The sequence below is a fragment of the Hyposmocoma kahamanoa genome, unplaced genomic scaffold (genome assembly GCF_003589595.1).
Source record: "Hyposmocoma kahamanoa isolate Upper Pololo Valley unplaced genomic scaffold, ASM358959v1 92, whole genome shotgun sequence".
NCBI lineage: Eukaryota > Metazoa > Arthropoda > Insecta > Lepidoptera > Cosmopterigidae > Hyposmocoma > Hyposmocoma kahamanoa.
This window is the reverse complement of record NW_020654748.1, coordinates 4,614,639-4,634,924: the sequence shown is the minus strand read 5'-3', so window position 1 is coordinate 4,634,924 and position 20,286 is coordinate 4,614,639. Positions and strand designations below refer to the sequence as shown.

The 20,286-nt window shown below is 35.1% G+C and overlaps 1 protein-coding gene across 1 annotated transcript in view; it reads right to left on the bottom strand.

The window, feature by feature from the left end:
* Positions 1–20,286, bottom strand: part of LOC113236654 — a 133,559-nt gene that overhangs the window by 46,643 nt on the left and 66,630 nt on the right. Inside the window, exons 3-6 of the mRNA XM_026472816.1 lie at positions 7,044–7,105; positions 5,518–5,685; positions 3,540–4,504; positions 3,088–3,256 (exon numbers count right to left, since the gene is read on the bottom strand). Of these exons, the coding sequence (XP_026328601.1) occupies positions 3,088–3,256; positions 3,540–4,504; positions 5,518–5,685; positions 7,044–7,105 (1,364 nt within the window). The remainder of the gene's footprint in view (positions 1–3,087; positions 3,257–3,539; positions 4,505–5,517; positions 5,686–7,043; positions 7,106–20,286) is intronic.

Here is a 20,286-nt window from a genome sequence, read left to right as displayed (position 1 = left end):
GTTCCCCGATGATAGAAAGGGGAAGGCGGAATCAAATTATGCAATTCCATCGCATCCTCTCCGTGATATATCCTGTAGAATGCCGATAAGCAGATAACTTTACGGCGGTGTTCAAGGTTGTGCAGCTTCGCCTCTACTTATTCCGAGTCACCTATAAGCCTCTTGCCACGTTTGTCGATTGAGTCCAAGGTGGCCAGTTTGTATTTAGCAGAGCCATCCCATAACAGTACTCCATACACGACCGGACTTGTGCTTGTCATACTTTTTAGGACCAATTCTTTGACAAATACCTCTACACTGTTAATAAGTTGAAAAACAGGTAAAAAATACTTGTTTTGGCAAGCATTTGGAAATCGTGTTACATGTACTCCTCACCAGCCCGTTCCTGTACGTCTGGCGTACAATAGACAACAATCGGCGAGTACTTTACTCCGATTCGCAAATCCTTTCACTACGATAGCGAACATTATATTATATGCCATCGATATGAAAAGAAGGCCTTTCAATTCTTTCAAATTAAAGGTAGACTATATATACATCATCGAGTGCCAGGCCTTGCAGCCTCGTACCCAAATTTCTGGCAACATTTCCCCGTTGAATACCTAAGATTTGCTGCAGCAGCTGTCAAATAATTATTGGTGAACCCACTCAAGCAGACAGTGTTGCTTAAAATTAAAGGTCTTGAAAAATGACACTCAGCTTAAAATTCCTGCGAAATAATGAGCTGATTCTGTTTTGCTGTAAAGGTATAATAAGCGCGCATTTGACCTCCATCTCACATGATGGAAAGTAACGATGAGTTCGACGTCGGAGCATGCACACCTATATGTCGACGGGTCTGCTGATAATGGGAGTGCTTCATCTTATAATGAAACTTTTTCATTACAAAATGAAGAATTTCCAACAAAGAAATGAAAATGATCAAATGATTAGTTTGGCCCTTATACTTAGTACCCATCGAAGTATAATATCTATTCACTCTCACCTTATTATGGTTCAGGGAACAAGTTTGCAGGCAGAGAATTCCACTTCGTACCCGTACCTCATAGTACAGAAAATCAAATTAAAAATATCACGTGAATATTGCACGACGCTACTTTGTTGAAACTACGGCTGTCTCAGAGATAAGGTTTTATGTGACGTAATGCGGGCTCCGATATAAGCTCGCCTTTTAGATAGAGAGACATAAAAGTAATCTTTGCCGTTCTCGGACTCGCCAGTCAATTTGCTTTTACGATGATGCTCTGCGCTTGTTACCATTCTATTATAGACTTTGCTTTGAATGCTTGTAGTTTTAAAATGGAGTTTTGTTTTATACACAATACATTTGACTGATATCTGAACACAACATTAAAAAATGAATGAATTAGAACACAACCCTTATTGCACATTTATTATTCACATAATAACAGATGGTATGGTAGGAAATAGTACAACATACAGCCCTTTTTTCAAATAAAAACAAAAACAATAATATTCTCTTAATGAATACACATTTTCTGAGTGTACTCTGTAACCAATGACAACACTTATGAATGTCCAACCGCACGGGAAAGTAAATAGGCAACGAACAAACCACGGTCCATCGAGTTTGCAAACTTATTCACTTCGCATAATTATGTGGATTACTTGTACATGGGCACTGAAAAAACAATGTGTTAGAAACAAACAATATGTTGTGAGCCTATAAAACAATGATTGCGTGAAAATTTTAAGTAATGAATTGGATCGTGACATGATCAATTCCATCGAGAATCTTTACATGCTAACTTGATTAAAGTCAATGTTTTTTAGTGTATTGCAGATTGTACTCTACGCTACAACGCTACAAATTATAGCACGTAGAGCGCTCACACTACTCTAACTTTGTTATCAGAATAAATGGGTCTGAAGCCTGAACTCTACTATATACTGATATAGTTAATCCATGACAGGTGATTCTTTTTCATATAGTTTGGTAAGTTTTAATTTTTTTTTATGGTTGTGTCCATACACTGACTTGCGACGTTATTTTCCTAAATTGTAAGACAATATTATAATACCGGATTCGTGAAGTATTTTGTGATATAAAATTATCCCAGTCAAATTTAACATATTAATTGAAAACGAAGCTTGTACAGAGCAGCTTATGTAGAAATTAATGTTACCATTAATACTGCTAAGAACATTATTCGTGTGATGTCGATATGAGTTTCTCAAAAGTAAACTTTGTGGAATTGGGGCTGATGGCAAGCGTTCCCCTTTTGGAAATCCTCTAATTAATGTACACAGTTAAATGTTTTGATGTATTTGTAAAACAAAAGAAAATTCCACTTGTACACATGGCGTGTTCATCAGGTTCAAAGGGGAAATAGGCCAGCCGAATGATAAATTATTCATCAGAATATATTGCAGGAAATGCTTTCGCAAATTATCCTATTTCCATTGCTAGGTTACGTTTTGATCTCCGTGGCATACTGTATCACAGTTAACGTAGTGTAACTTTAATTTAGCCAAGAGCAGATAAGTCCGAAGAAATAATCAAAAAATGCGGCTACAAGAACAGGGAAAGTACACCCTGAGGTCTTATAGTAGATTGTTGGAGCAATCCAATCATGTGAGCCTATTGTTACAAAGACCGAACTCGCCCGCTTTGTTGTTATTTTAATAAGAAGTTGAAATGAAGGCAGATCCATCACGATGAAGGACGAAATCAGTCAAGGAGTTTCGTAATACTAGGTTTTTTTCAAGTCCCTACTTATCCCAGGGCCATTAAAGCTCTCTTGGAGATTATGATAAAAAGTTACCGTTCGATATTGTTGAACATTTTTGCTACGTCATTAGTGATTCATCTATTTTTCAAGGAAGAAAATTACATAAATTTTGGTACGATAAGTTTTGGTACGATTAGTTTTAATTCTTGCGTATACTTTAATAGGGTACCCATTAAAAAGTGGGTACTTATTTTTATTTTTATACGCGCATGGTAATGAAACATTATTCTGTCACAGATGAATGTAGTATATTCCTTTAGAGTGCTTATTTATTAAGCAGTATTTTTTACAACACCGAACAAACAAGGATTATGAAAGTTGAATAGAAACATACCTTACAAATTCCATGGAAAAATCTGCAGCAGCATCACTAGGTTCATCCCAGCAGGACGCGGCGGCATCGCTGAAAAACTGAGCTTGCGCTGACCATGCATCACACGCGCGCAAAACTCGCCTCAGCGCTCCCACCGCTATGCGCACCGCCGCTCGAACGAATGTGCGATCTAAAAACATTTGAACTCATCCACATTTTGCTATTTTAAAGTCTATATTCCATTAATATTCCCTCCAAAGTTGCACAGACGCGATTATCGTTTTTAGAGCTCTGTAATTTGTAAGTCAATGTCTGTAATAATCATTATCAAGGACGAGAAAGTCCATTGTTTCGTAATTACTCCATTGCATGAGCCATCTTATATGAAAGATAACATTCGACTATAAAACGTGGATGATTAAGGTACGATCTCTTTTTACTAGGTATTTCGATTAATACCCGCGATTACTCACCTATTATCATCGGCTGTGGATGCAAAGCCAATAATCCGACAGGAAGGCTATTGAAGAGCACAGTAACATTATTTCTCAATCCATCGCTGTTTCTTTCCATAATTGGCTCCTTCATCGTGCGATCTTTTCTTTTCTCGATAGTATCTCTAACATTATGCATTGTAGATGTATGCACCGTGGGATTCATTAAGAAATCACTAGTATCACTTGAGAACAATATGCTATCTTTTACATTGCTACTATTTATAACTTCTTCCAACAATAAATTTTTCTCAGCATTATTCACACCATCTACATTTATGCTATTTACATATTTATTAAAAGATTCATTTTCCATCCCTAAATAACTAGTACGCCTACTATAATTTCTATCTGGGAAGGACAGTTTTTCCTTCTCAATTGAATTGTTTTCGATTTTAGAAGTTTCAACGCCTTTATTATTTACATTATAATTCCTTACTGCTTCTGTGCTAATATCACGACTATTGTCGTAAGATTGACTAAAATTTACATATAATAATTTGTTGTTATTACTGTGCGCTTCCGTCTTATTATTATTAGAATGACGAAAAAACGAATTTATTGACCAATTTTTTACATAACTTCCACCGTTAACGTTCATTTTAGAGCTTTTATGAGGTTTGTGTAGTTTCTCGCTGTCGTTTTTATCTTTTAACAAATTATTGTCACCGTCGTCTCGTTCATTGAGATCGGAACGTTTATATCTCGCTTCATCTTTATCCGTTAAGCTTTCAGATTCCAAATCATCGTCTTCGATAAATCGAGTTTTGTTGCCAATGTTGTGGAAGACGTCAATGTCTCTGGAGGCATCAACCCAAAGCCAAAAGAAATGTCCTTCAAGCATGTTGAGTCGCTTGGCCTCATCCATAACCAGCTTAGCATAATGAATGTCACATATCAAGACGACAACACCTCGGGTCAACCTGGAAACCTCGGCAAGACGTCTGCAAGACAATAAATAAAGATGTGATATTGTATATGAAAACATTGTTCTAAGATAATCAGACATGATTTGAATATAAATTTGTGAAGTTAAAGGTGTGTCTTGTTATCTGTAGTCGGAAAAGTTCTTTTCGTCTAAAATATTTTCGTCTAATAAGATGCAACCTTTTCTATGAGTAAACACTCATAGAAAAGGTTGTAATTTAATGGATATTTCGAAGATCAGTCAATCAATCAACTGATTAAATTTTCAACATTACAAATGCCCATTGAATGCTTATTTCAATGGGCAATGGGAATGTTTGTTACACATTTTGTAACGAATAAATATAACGTTTAATTAAAATTCAATGAAGACGCCTTTGGATATGCAAAGAATACAGATTCGTGTAATTTAATTTACAAAATGGTTTAGGAAAGAGATATGCTATCTATAGACTATACTTGACGGCCTCCGTAGTCGAGTTGCTTGCACACCAGTTTTTATGGTGTCGCCATCTCTGAGGTCCTGGGTTCGATCCCTAAACTTTCGCATATCGTCGTGGTTTCCGATTTCCATAACACAAGTACTTCAGCAACTTACTTTGGGATCACAGCAACGTATGTGATGTTGTGTAATATTTATTTAACAAAAAGGACCAAATAAGATTCAAAACAGTAGTTTAGGAGTAGTAGTTTTACTTAAGTAGGTGAGTGTTTTATATCAATCTATGACTCTACCATGAGATTACAATGACACTTATCGCTAGCGACCGCGTAAAATCTTTGTATATAAAATGTTGTTTCTTCTTGTATCTATTTTTGTAATTTACAATACAAAATTGTGAAGTAATATACACGGTCGCTAGCGACAACTGTCGCAGTAAACTCGTGGTAGAGGCACTGCAACTTTTCTGTAACAATTCAAAATTATATACTTGTAGATAATTCTAAAATCTAATGAAATACAATAAAATCCAGCCAATAAGTAACTTAACAAAATGCAATGGCTATTTAGTATAAGAAAATTTCTTACCTAAACAAAGCATGTCTGGAGTACTTGGATGGAAGTGAAAGCCAATTAGGATTAAGCGGCTGGGCGGTTAATATCGATGAAAGGTCCTTTCGAAGGGAGAGGGTAGAATGGATGTCCTCCTCAGCCAGAAGCGTGAAAGTGTGCCAATGTGTATGCAGGAGTGTGGCCCTGCGAATCACAAAGTTTAATGAATTGTAAAGTAAGTAGCTTAGTTGTTGTATGAAATTTCGAGATAGTTTGCAACATTGCTACCTCAACTACTATAGTTACAAAGTTACGTAAATTGATTTACCAACGTTCTAGTTCAAGCATATAATATGTTAAGTCTTATAAAATCTTGTTAGTAACTCGAAGCACTATTTACCATTATATTCAGTACTTTTAGTTCAGAAGGGTTTATATATGTTATCACGTTTTTCTCCAAGCGTAGTCGTTAGAATGGACCTGCGTCTTTTTCGGCGTTTTAATTATCATCGTCTACCTACCATACATACGATCTACACAGGGTAAAACTTTAGAAGAAATCAATAGCTGAGCATATTCTAAATAGACGATGATAATTATAACGCCGAAAAAGGAGCAGGGCCAGTCTGACGACTAAACTTGGAGAAAAGCGTGATAAACATCGTGATGAGACCTACATTTTGGGGAATGTTTACATAAATATTCTCCAGAATGTAGGTCTAACGATGTTTTCCGTCACTCCTAAAGTAAGTGAGAATATAAATAATAAAGTAAGTGATAAATAATTATAATCTTTACTAGACTTCACCTTTCCTTTCAGAAATAACACAACCACCTGCACTGGAACTAAGCGTCTTACCAAGTAGACTATCGCTACTTTGAGACACACGTCCACATTTCTTAGATAATATTATAGGTAAATATTATAGTGATAGTATTTCTCGACTCTTAAATGATTCATAATTCATAAAACAGATTGTATAGAAGTCGACATGTGACAAAATAAGTACAGTTTCATTGTGTCCGATATATTATTTACACACATTCACTTCAACAAACCAGATGTATCATATTGTTTTTTTCTTTTTCAATAAGTCAGTCAGTAATTTAAGCTCTTTAACTACATTGAATAACAATAACTACTTTGAATAACGTCAAAAAATATACAAATGTCAAAGACTACAAAACAATAAACTTTAGAATTTGTCATTTGAAAATTTCGGACGTTGTATTAGTCGACAACGTATTACATTATTGTAAATTTTTGGCGTTATTACATAAATACTTTTGTACTTCAAGGTAGTTTTACAAGCTTTCAAACAAAGTTGATCAGTATATCTTGGCTTTAGAGTTCGCGAGAACAAGTGTTGTGATTAATGAAATAATTTTCTATTACAAAATTTACTTTGGTGCACAAGTAAACATGAGGCAATTGTAAACCATCCAATAGACGTAGGTTCAATGAATGTTAAGGCATTAGCTGTCTGCTTAACAAGTAATAAAAACCCCTTTAATGACCCTTAGTGGAGTTTTCGATGTTTATGTCTGACGGTATGGGTTACCTGAGTGCGTGAAGCGTTTCTCTTGCTGTAATCTCGAGACGAATCTCCAACGGAAGCAGTTCCTGGCAACAATAAAATATTATCATATATTCTCATCATCTACAGAACAGAACATAGTATTACTAAGCACATGCTTCGTCAATGCCGGTTGACGATTACGATTATTAGTTGCAGTAGCGCTCCTTGTGAAAGAGTGCATACAGGGAAGTACTGCCTTATCTATTTCCCGTTATAATATCAAGTCCATTCGTTCTAAAAAGGACGATATGATCCTAAGTAAATATAAATTTTAAAAAGGAATATTATATCAAAAGTTTTTCATTCACTGTAATCGCATTAGGGCTGTAGGTAGGTAGAAAGTTTTTAGAAACAATATTCTTACTTTTCTTGGTTCGACCAGATAACATGGTTGAGTATTTGTTGCGTTTTGTATTCTGCTTAAAAATATATATATCTTTTTAAGTTAGTTTCTTGGTCTTAGAATTGTTAAAACTGTTTTTGTTATTTTTTGTTTCCTCTTCTTTTTCCTTTTAATTTATACACACATGTTTATTTTTGCTTGAGGTGCTCGCCTATAAATGGTTACGCAATTAGATTAGTTTGTGAAATGTATTACTTACTCTTGATTTATTGTAGTAACTGTTGGTGTGCCTAATAAATAAATAAATAAATAAATAAATAAAGTTATTCAAATGATGAAATGATTACGTGGAAAAAAAAATCGCTATACTAATATCCTGAATATAAAAATTGATAAATCAGTGATAGACTAATTGAAAGCCTTCTTACATTATAGATTTTCTGTTCAACATACACCAAAAAATTTGCACAAGTTAGTATTTTCATAAAATGTATAGTTTATTAATAAATTAATCCTTTAGTGATCACTGACCGTTCACGTAAATCTTAACCAGCTACAGCTGCTATGTTACACGCTACGTCGATGTACCGTTTGATGTAGCGTTGGGAATGAATACCTATGATACACGCATGGCCACAATCACATTTGACGTTAAGCGATGATGTTAACGCGATTATTCACAAAATGCCTATTCACTCTAACCTTGAATAGCCCTACTTCTATTAGTTTTCTCAAAAGGTACACCTACATCAAAATCCAGATATAGAAAAAATATGCCTCAGATATTCTGATTATTTTTTAAGACGGTATTAGTTCCTGTCGTACAGTAATCGCCGCTAAAGTGAGATATAAATGACCAACATTTACTACGGCGCTATCCTTCACAACGATAACAAAAAACAAATGCTGGTACTCCAACGCCGTCCCGAAAAAGAAACGCGTAAAGAATGTCCTCAGGCTTCACAAACATTATGCACATCATAAAATCTTATTCACCACACGTGCGTCAATGTTACACTCTTTTTTGTTTCTTTTCATATACTCTTTTGTCATGACGTTATAAGAATAACTGCGTTTTTTTTTGAAGTTAGAATTTAATTGGAAATGAAACTATTTTTAACCGACTTTAAAAAATGAGGAGGTTCTCAATTCGACTGTATGTTTTTTTTTGTATGTATGTTACGCGACAACTCCGGTATTTGTAAACCGATTTTCATGATTCTTTTTTTGTTAGAAAGAGGATACCTCCATAGTGCTCTTGTTTCATTTTGAAGAAAATCGTCCATTTCTAAGGGTGGCTGTTCACGCATGAAGCTTCATTTTTATAAATAGCGCCTAAATTTTGCTTAAGGAGCAATTGTTTCTTTTGCACTAGACACACAATATCACACCTAATACTATGAAAATTCTCAATAAAGGTTAGCTATCTTTGTAATTTCTTACTGCACTTATTTATTCTAATATATATTATAATCTATGTTAGTAGTGACATAATTAATTTAATCTCATTTATTTACTTGTGTAGAATTTAATTTTGGGACCCGGTCGACGCATGAATGCGTAAGGATACGACGGAAGAACAGCGCCAGTCTCCAGACTGGCATTAAGCTGAGTCGTGGCCTTTTCATGGTTGCATACAACACATTGTATATATAAGCTTATTATTTAATTTTAGGTTTTCACATTTTCCTCCTGTATTTTATTTTGCTTGTTTTTGTAATTGTGTTTCTATTTTTGGTTATTGTGTTGTATGTACCGATGAATAAATGTTTTTCTATTCTATTCTATCCTTGTTTTAGTGGTTGGTTTTGCTAATCTCTAATTCAAGGCATATTTCTCTCCCAATATACTTTGAGTAGTGAGAACCGATTTTTATTATCTCCTGTGTCAAATCCTGTGTAGGGGCGAACTAGGATAGGAGGATATTTCAATAAAACTTGGCACATAGTCGTAATTCCACGTAATTTGGAGGACGGTTTTTTTAGTACTCTGTAATGAGATTATTTCAGATCTAAAACTATTAGTTCGAGAAATAAATTAACATTTCGGATTTTAGTGCCAAAATAATGTGAATTTATTGTTTTGCTAAATTGTATAATACATTTTTTTACCCGAAACGTTGACTTTTGAAAAAAAAAATACACACAATTTTAGTTCCCAAAAATAAACTTCCGCTTCCAATAATTCATTGCTATGCCTATGTATATCTGCTGACTTGGATTCAGCTGTGACCATGAGACCTGTAAAGAACCCGAAACAAACGGTTTGTGTGAAAAAAAAAACCAAATGATTTTAGTAGCAGTAGAGCTCCTTGTGAAAGAGTTCGTCCAGGGAACTAATGCCACCTTATCTGTTTCGCCGCCAAGCAGTAATGTTGGCATTACTGTGTTCCGGTTTTGAAGAGTCAATACCCTTGTAAATCACACGTACCTGTAATTTCACCAGCACCAATGTGCTGGTGAAATTACAGGTACGTGTGACTTGTCAACTTGTGTCTTGCGATTTAAAGAGCTGAGTGGCGCTGCGATTGTTATGGACAAGCGTGTAGTACCATCAGGTGCACGACTTGTTCATCCCGTCACTTGATATAAAAAAAAAGGTTTCAAAAATATACTTTCGTTTCGAATAAAATGTTTTGCAAAAATGAATTACTGATACATATATTTGTTTGCGTATATTTGCTGACATGGAGTCAGCTGTGACGACAGGACTGGTCAAGAACCCGAAACGTTGGTTTGTTTAGAAAAAAATTACGCTATTAGAACTCCAAAAAACTTACTGTAAAATTATAAATGCTTGAAGTACGTTAGCATTTGTTATTTCAACTTTCGTTTCCAACAATTCTTTGTTTTACGAAATTGAATCAATATATTTGTTTGCGTATATAAAATATGCTGACATGGAATTAGCTTTGATCATCGGACCCATTGACTTACAATTATATGGACGTCGGGTCCGCGCTAAAAAGTGTCCGAACTTATAGGGCGTTAAAATCGTACACAGAGCGTCATTCACGCTTTAGTCTTCGTTTGTTCGACTGACAGCGAAGCAAGCAAAATTAGACAGTACTGTGATGACATTACAATTTAAATTCAACGTTTTAGCTTTTTCATATTCCTTTACGTGTCACTACGTTTAAATACGAGTAGGTTGACTTGGGACATTTTTTTCGTGGTTTTTGTCTTAGACCCGTCGTCCATTTATTTGTAAGTCAATGATCGGACCTGTAAAGAACCTAAAACATTGGTTGGTTTGAAAAAAACAAACGCGATTTTAGTTCCGAAAAAATAGTTTCGTCTCCAATGTGTAGCAATGGCGAAAACCTAAGAACTCGTTACAAATTTATGTCAAGAAAAACCACGCTAAACTATCAGAATTTCAATTTCCATAACCTTTTGAATTTACTGTATTGGAATGAAAAACACGTACATCGCTTGCAGCAGCTTCAGAGTAACTTTGTTTTGATCAAACCCTGAACAGTCAATAACCAACCTCGACCTAGACTACCTCACTTGCCTAATCTGGCGCTAGTTTATAGGGACTCGGTATCGATTTCGTTAAGATCAACCAACTTTTCGAAATTGGTGCTGGTTTGGTTAGATGTTCTAAGTAGAGGAGGGTATCAATTCGACAGAATTTTTTTTTGTACGTATGTTAAAGGATTTTGATGGTTTTTTTTTGTTGGGAAGATGGTACCTCAGTATTGGTCCCATTTAAATTTGAAGAAAATTTTCCGCTTCTAAGGGAGGCAAATTAGAGGATGAGTCCGGTTTCGCTCACTTCCCGTTAACTTATTCAAATGAAATTGGGCAAATAGATCCGATAATAATCTCAGTACAGAGTACTAAAAAAACCGACCTCAAAATACGTGGAATTACGTGTATTTGCTAAGTTTTATTGAAATATCCTTAAATTCGCCACTATACAGGACTTGACACTGGAGATAATAAAAATCGGTTCTCACTACTCAAAGTGTATTGAGAGAAAAACGCCTTGAATTGGAGAAATAGCAAAATCAACCATTAAAATAATTGCTCCTAAGTAAAATTTTGGCGCTATTTATAAAAATGAATCTTCATGCGTGAACAGCCACCCTTAGAGGTAGATCCTTCAAAATGAAATGGGACCACTATGGGAGTACCCCCTTTCCAACAAAAAAAGAATCATGAAAATCGGTTCACAAATACCGGAGTTATCGCGTAACATACAAACAAAAAAAAAAACAAAAAAAAACATACAGTCGAATTGAGAACTTCCTCCTTTTTTAAAGTCTGTTAAAAAAGCCGATAATCAAACTTTTGACGACGGTTTTTTTATTAAAAAAATTATAATTATTGCGTACTTGTATTACAGAGAATCGCTTCGTTTTGGTCCTCAAAGTAGTTATAAATTAATGGTTACCTATGTAAAAATAATTATTAAACAACTTCCAGCAATTCCTCTGTTTTATTGTAAGTTTTATTCTTAACCCAGAATTTGACCTATGCACCCGTGTACCTATGTACAACTTAACACGCAAGACTACATACATTTTCTATTTATTTTGTTACAATAGTTTATTGCATTTGTGCTGTGATTTATATAACACGAATTCAACTCAAGCACCCCCAGTCTGATTACACGTCACATTGAATAATAAATTGCGAAAGATGCCGACGTTATTACTACTTGGGTAAACCGCGAGAGCGCTTTTGACGTTCGTGCAAAATCTGCAAATTTGTAATTTTGAAGGTTACTCGTAGAGTGGAGTTAACATTAAAAGAATGTTCACATTTTATGAGGTGTGGAGTAAAGATATACGCAAAAAGGGGTTGGCATGTTTATGTCGTTGGTGTTTTGTAGAAAAGGCGTTAGCAACATTTCGTAGATTTTTAAGGCGAACTTGTTTAACGACTGTTTTAAAATTCAATTTTAAAACTGAAACTCAATTAAAGTAAAATTGAATTTTAAAACAGGGTGTAAATATTTTAAAACCGTCGTTAGAACCTAAAACTTACTCCATCTGGCTAGGTTTGCTGGAAGACTTTGGTTCGAATCCAGCCGGATCGAAGAATTTTTTCTAAGTTTTCGATTTTTGTGTTAATTTTTATAATAAACTAGTGGAGTACTTTCACAAAAATTATTGAACTTTACATATTTTTTGTGTTAGTAAGAATAGGCAAAGAATTGACGCTTTTGAGATGTGGTGTTGGCGTCGCCTATTAAGGACTCCCTGGAGTGCGCAATGCGCATCCTACGAACGTATTCGTGCTTGAGGAATTGCAGTTGCAAAATCACAAACGCTTATCTTTCGTTTGTTTGTTCCGCATTCAGTTCTTTGGTCACATTGCACGCAGAAGTGCTGATAGTCTCGAGAGCGTGATTGTTAGGGGCAGGATTGAGGGCAAACGACCTAGAGGTCGAAGTTCGAGACGATAGTATGACTACGTGGCTGAAAGTCTGGCAGTACCAGAGAGCTTCGCGGTCCACCTAGCTAAAAACAGAGAGCAGTGGAGAAGATTGATAGACGGTGTACTTGCTCAAAGTCACGATCCTCAGTAGTGAGGGACCGACGAAGGAGGAGGGAAGAAGGATTATCAAGACCCAATAGAAAAAATCAAAATAGTACAATGCCCAACTCTTAGGAAAAAAAATATACTTTCTTGATGTTATTTTATTCAATATCAACGATATCTATGACTCTATGTTGAATGTTATGATTTTTTTTTCTATAACGATATTTATAATGACTTTTTTGTGAAAATATTCTTCTTAATTAAATTTTTATTGAATTGATATTCAATTATTTTTTGTGAAATTACTCCACTACTTTGTTATAATTATTAAAACAAAGATCGAACACTCAGAAAAAACACTCAGAAAAAATTCCTTCGATCCGGTCGGATTCGAACCGACGTCCTCTTGCATACCGTGCCAGACGCTATACCAACTAAGCCACGGAATGAATCAACGGACCTCACGAATTTTTCTATGTGCTTGCGTCGTGTCTTTGTACTTGGTCTTTCAACAACTTTTTAGTCGTAGCGCCATCTATGAGAAATCTATGACAGATTTATCACCCAGTTAGTACCTTTACAGCTACCAGTCCTGGCGAGAGATGTCGCTATTCACTGTATTAATTAAATTTTTATTGAATTGATATTCAATTATTTTTTGTGAAATTACTCCACTAGTTTGTTATAATTATTAATACAAAGATCGAACACTCAGAAAAAATCCTTCGATCCATATTCTTTTCGTTAGTTATTATTATTATTATTTTAGACTCTCTCGCCTCTACCAAGGCCTAAAAGATTAATTTTGAATTTTTTAATTGGAGAGGCGGTATTATAATTATTATTATCAATAGAAACGAACCAGCTACTTTTTCACCGGGGCTATCGCTCTTGCAACTGAGCTACGGAACAAGTTAGCAAACCTAATTATATTCTCTACGTGCTTGTTGCAGATTTTTATTTTTGGTCTTTAACGGCATTTTTACCGTAGCGTCACTTACGAGAAACCTATGAAAGTCTTTTTCTTTATACAGCCAGTTCTTAGATTTTCGCAATTGTTACACGTAGGAAATAAAACTATTTTTTTAATCTATATCTGCCGTAAACAAAGGGGTTTTGGTTCGTTGGTTTGTGTGAAATAAAACTAGTTCCATTTTCAATAATGATATATCCTGTTTTACTTATTGTATCGTAATTGTATACTTTTGCTTGTGGCTGAATACGATTAAGTCCCTAAGGTTCATTTTACTATCAACATTTACAATGTATACACGCTAAATACATCAATAAATAAATATATCGGATAGGCTTATTTTATTTTGTTTCGAATATCTAAAGTTGCTAACAGATTGACTTATATTTGCAGTTAATGCGTGAAATTGTAATCAACTTCATGCAGCCGCTTGATAACGACGTTACGCATTACCGATATGCAGACGATCTCGGCTGCATAAAGTTGGTTTCGACTGCATGCAGTTGATGCGTGAAGTCGCTATCAACATCATGCATTATCCGCAACCGCAACCATGCAGTCAATCTGTTAGCAGCATAAGATAAAGATAATGATGAAAGATGAATAATGAAAGTTTTTAAATTTTGAATACATACATATTCTAAAGGACAGATATAAAGTTTGATTGAATTCAATAGTTGAATCCTACTCAAATTCCTTGCATCTCGAGTAGACATGACAATGCGAAATGGCAAAAAGCAAAGTTATATGAGAATAAATTTAAATTGTATTCATCATCTAAGTACGTCGCCACCTTCACAATATAGTACAAATTTTCATATCTAGTCGGTTGCAATACGCACTTCTGGAATAACAAATAGCACCGACCTGCAGTCATAACCGTAATGAAATTCCCCTATATAGTACAAACTGTTAAATAATGAATGAAGTTTGTACCATTCCCGTTGTTTCTTAATTAGTTTCGTGTGTTTCTGGACTTTAGAAATTCTCGTTATGTTTCTCTGTAAAATATTGTGACACTGGATTATCTACCTACCTAACTGCTTAAAATTGTTTGTAGCAAACGGCATACCTTTGTTAGGATTTAAATTTAGCTCGTAATATGCATTACGATTTTTTTTATGATACCTAGAGACGAGACGAACAAGTTGTGCGCCTGGTGGTAAGCAACACGCCTGTCCATAGCAGTTGTAGTAAGGTTGTAGTGGTGACACTACTAGTGCGACAGACGCTGTTGTAAATGCCCCTAAGATCTCTGAGTGGTCAGAGATCTCAGGGGCATTTACAACAGCGTGCGTCATAATGATACATAATTTGACAAGTCCCATGTGTCTGTATTACCGGAATGCAGGAATGCTCACATTACTGTTTAGTAGCAGAAATAGGTAAGAAGGCCATACTTCCATCGACGAACTCTTTCACACGGAGCTCTCCTGCTACTAAAAGAAGTAAAGGAAATAAAAAATTTTTTTCGGATGTAAATCGTGTATATTTTTTCAAACAAACTAATGTTTCGAACTTTTTTATAGGTAACCACGGCTGATTTACATTCGTAAAAAATCGTAAGAAATTAATTTTGATTTTGATTTTAGAACTCGATTATGTACACTTTAGATAACCAGCGGGTCGACTATACCGTGTTTTTCAGCTTAATTAACTTTACGTCACACTTGCTCGTAAACAGTATCATGACATGCAGGCAAAGTCGACCGTAATGTCCTAAATTATGCCCACGGACTTAAACAATAAGTTTTAATGCTCGAAAAATCTGAACGAATATTTCGCTTAAACTTGAAGTACAAAAAAAAACTAAACATTTGCAATTCAACCATATTCTATAAATTTATTTTGAAAATTGAAATTCAGCAGTAGTTTTAGAATTTGGAAATTATTTATCTCGTAATACATTGTGGCTGCATGCGTTTGTGCCTTTTATAGCGTTTTAATTCGATTTCGACTCAACCGCAGAACAGCGTGCGATGTGATTATATAGCGAAAAGAGCATAAACACGTTACGAGAATAATTTCGTTGTTAAAACTAAGGCCTATGTAACGGTGTTTTGAGAATTTATATATCTTACTTCGTTTCGAAAATATAAAATCCAACAACGGTCGACCTGACATCCACAGCGAAGAAGAACGAACGAAATGTACTATGTCCTGACAACAAGTAGTCTTGCACATAGATCTTTGTTCTACCTGTGAGTCGATTTGTACTATCTATGGATGGATAGCCGGCAACCTATTCATTAATTCATGGCAATATTTATTCATACAAGAAATACATTATGGTGTATCTATGTCCTCGCAAGTGTGAAAATGATGATGAAAAATATTGCAGGTAAAAAATTCGAGTCTTTACGCCCTCAGCCTTCGACTTCGGGCTGCTAATAGGCTCTTGTCGTTAATTTCTTATTTAACGCCCTAAATACTACTATATACACTACCATGTACTATTGATCCAGTAATCAACGAGTGAAATGAACAATATTGTTATTTCGATCCATCGTTTAGTTTTCAACCGAGTAACGCATCAAATCGCAAATAAAAATCCAAAAAACATCTAACAATCCCGTTGAAACGTTATCCTTATGCATCAGTACGATCACGTACTCCTGGGCAGCACGTAGCCGACATTATTTCACACTCTGTTTGGCTATTCCTCTATCAGTAACGATTAATAGCCTGACCTGAAGTCAATTGATGGTTTGAACGCCATCCGATAATAATTCCTTGCCATTGAACATTGACCTCAAGATGTGACAGTGCTTTATGAATTGTTAGTGAACCTTATATCGTATCCTTAGTATAACATTCCAACTATTACAACGCTATGTTCATTGTCGTTTCGGTACATTGTAATATTTCTGAATAGTGGTGAGATTAATAGTTTTACTATTGTTTAATTTTCAGGCTAGTTTTTTCTACCTAATTTATAAAATTTCTATTTTTAACATGTGTATATTCCAGAATGTTATCATGAAGAAATATTTAATATTTGAATGTAGTATCTTGAAACATTGTTTAATATTTCACAGTATTACACTGGAATACTTTTTACTGCGGGACTTCCACGCAGAGGTCCCAGGTTCGATTTCCGGGCCGAGAGAAATATTTGTATGGCCTACATTTACTTCTCTCGTGAGTTTGGGTGTAATTTGTGGTTGTGTATGTGTGTCTCCATGGCACCCGCGACACAGGGCTTCCCTAGTGCGGGGCATATAATAATAACAATTATAAAAATAATAAAAATTGGCACTGAGATTAAGTAGAGAAGGCTAACCTGAAATTTAACCTATTATGAAAATGTTGTAGTTGCTCTCTCCAGTTAGATTTTAACTCGCAACCTTGGTATAATAAAGCCAGGTGATCCTATGACAAAAGTGCTATTTAGGCATACAAAACCTGTCCACTAATTTCGTTCATAGAATATTTAAATCTCTCTCTTAAAAAGTTTCTATTTGGCAGTTGTCATCTTATTACATCAAGCCTAAGAGAATGAGATGTATTTAAAAATTTCACAAATTGTACAAATAAAAGAACTTACATAGTAGAGACGATTAAAAGATCCAATACTTTCTATAAAATACTTTACTTCAGAGTCCTCTCGCAAAATATCAACAACAATAAAAACAAGATGAAAATGTGAGGAAATTACGTGAAATTGCGTCAGAAGTAGGCAAGAAATGTACGTAAAAAAGGGCCCACGAATTCAGAGTCAAAAATGCTCTAATGAAGCCACTTATTTCAGCGTTGGTTGGCAGAATACATACATACACCTCTCTCTATATTATAGACAGAGACCACAGTCTTTTAATTTCTAAGTTGCGCACATAAGTATAATATCCCAAAAGGTAATGTAATGATCAAAAGTGCTTAATTTATATATTCCATATTTTATTTCTAAAGCTATTCGCTATATACCTACTAAATAAAAGCTAAACCTTTAAAAAATATCCGAAGTTTTATCGTCTACAAATAATAATTCCACTAATTACACAAATATCACATTTTGATTATATTTACAAAAAAGTTTAAAGACCAAGGTGACCTTCTCACGACCAAATTTAGGACCTATTTAGTTTATTATAAGATAACCCACGTCAAGAGTACTCTTAACTGACGAGCATGAAAGTGCTTGACTAGGTTAAGCGAGTTTTCATGCATGTTTGTCCTTTGTTTGTTTGACGTCCTAAAGAAAGGTCTTTCTTTAGCATGTCCGCAATTTGGTCGAGGTAAGTTCGCCTCGGTCGGTCCTTACCAATTTGCTCACTCACGCTTGCCTCATAAATTTATTTCGTGTTTTGCAGAATACCAGGTACAATATACTTATATTATGAAGAAAATGCGTGAAAATTAAAGGAAATTGTGGCAGAGTTGAACAAAAACAAAACTACGTATCCTCGCGCGGTCACGTCGGCATTATTTCACAGCTTGGTTGGCTATTCCGCAGCTGTACGCCACGATTAATAGCCTCACCTGAATAAAATTGTTAGCGCCCTAACCGACATTAGATTTATATCGCCCGGAGACAAAGATTTTAAATTTTTAGATCCACGTGTAACGACACTGAAGGGTTGATAGTAATACTGCGTATTTATATTAAAAAAAAAAACAATAGATGTGATTGTCACTGAGCACAGGTCTAGTCTGGACTGTACTGTGTGTGTTGTTGTACAATAGTAGATTGTACAACAAGTGCACAAAACGCGTCATTTGTCCCGAGACGAGTAGGAATATAGTGGATATTTAAGTCGAGGGTAAAATGGGTTATACACTCTGCTTTTCACTTCGATTGCGAAGAAATTAAACAGCAATATTACAATTATACGATTATTTAATTAAAATTGAATGTAAAATTACAACAATTAGACATATTTAATGTGATGGTTTTTTATTTTATGCACTACAGCTTAAATCCTATTTTATGCAATCTACGCCCAGCATAAATACGACCTTTAAGAGCATGAGAAGTGAAAAGTTTTATTTTAGCATTAAAGCAAGTGAAATTAAAAACCTGACTTTTACAAAAATGACAATTGAATTGTATAAATATTTAATTATTAAGGAATATTACAGTGTAAACGAATACTTAGAACAATAAATGTTGCATGCCATATATATTGGCTGAATAGATGAACCTGAATGTAACAAGTGCCATCTTGTAAGCCTATTCAACGCAAATAAACATTTCATTTCAAACATTTCATTTCATTTCATAATTATCACATTAATTATTTTACATTTGGATGCTGTTTTTATGTACAAAAAATATTAAATTATTAATTTTTTTGACACGAACTCCAATTTGAAAGATTATATATATATTAGAAAACGACGCGACTTTCTGTTGGAAGTTTGATATTCTTCGAGTGGAGCGTTATTATCAACAACCTTCTGTGAGAGTACAATCACAGGAGTAATTTTAAATTTGTTGGTTCAGTCAGGTGAGAAAGCGGGTAAGAAAAAAGATACTGTATTTTTTGCTTGTACCGTGTGCTTTGATTAAAAGTGTCATGTCATGAATATTTTCGGTTGTTTATGATACCATGTGACGGGAGAATAAGTTGTGTATCTGGTAGTAAGCGACACGCCGGTCCATAACAGTTGCAAACTCAGAACTCCAAGTCACAGATATTTGATGGGCGCTGTCACTGCGCCTGGCACTCTGAGACATAAGTCGACAAGTCTCATGTGCCTGTAATTTCACCAGCACCCTTATTCTCCAAAACCGGAACGCAATATGCTCACATTACTGCTTGGTGGCAGAAATAGGTAAGGTGGCAGTACTTTCTTGGAGTAAGTAACTCTTTCACAATGAGGGCTACTGCTACTTTTTCCTTTTATATATTTTTAACGTAGTTCGTACCAGGTATACAGATATTGAAGAAAAAGCAAGCAGCATGAGCTACTTTGTAGGCTGTGAGTATACCGAGCAGCTTTGGCATCAGCGAGTAAAGAGATTTTTTTCCACAATAAATCTCATTCCATGAAGCTTATTTACAATAACGAAAGTACATTGTCAAGTTAAAACGAAACACACACACACTCGCGCACTCGCGCACGCATACCTTAAGGGTGATATCCCATTTGTAAACACGCTTCAGCATTGTGACCTATACTAAATATCTATTTCATGTTTTTTTTAAATAATATCAAGTGACGGGACGGACAAGTTGTGAGTCTGATAGTAAGCTGCACGCCTTTTCATAACAGTTGCAGTGCCACTCAGAGCTTTAAATCGCAAAGGTGTGAGGGCCACTGCCACTGCGCCCGTCACCCTGAGACTTAAGTTGACAAGTCCCGAGTGCCCGTAATTTTACCAGCACCCTTGCAATTCAAAACCGGAACACAGTAATGCTGACATTACTGCTTGGTGGCAGAAATAGGTAAAGTAGCAGTACTTCCCTGGAC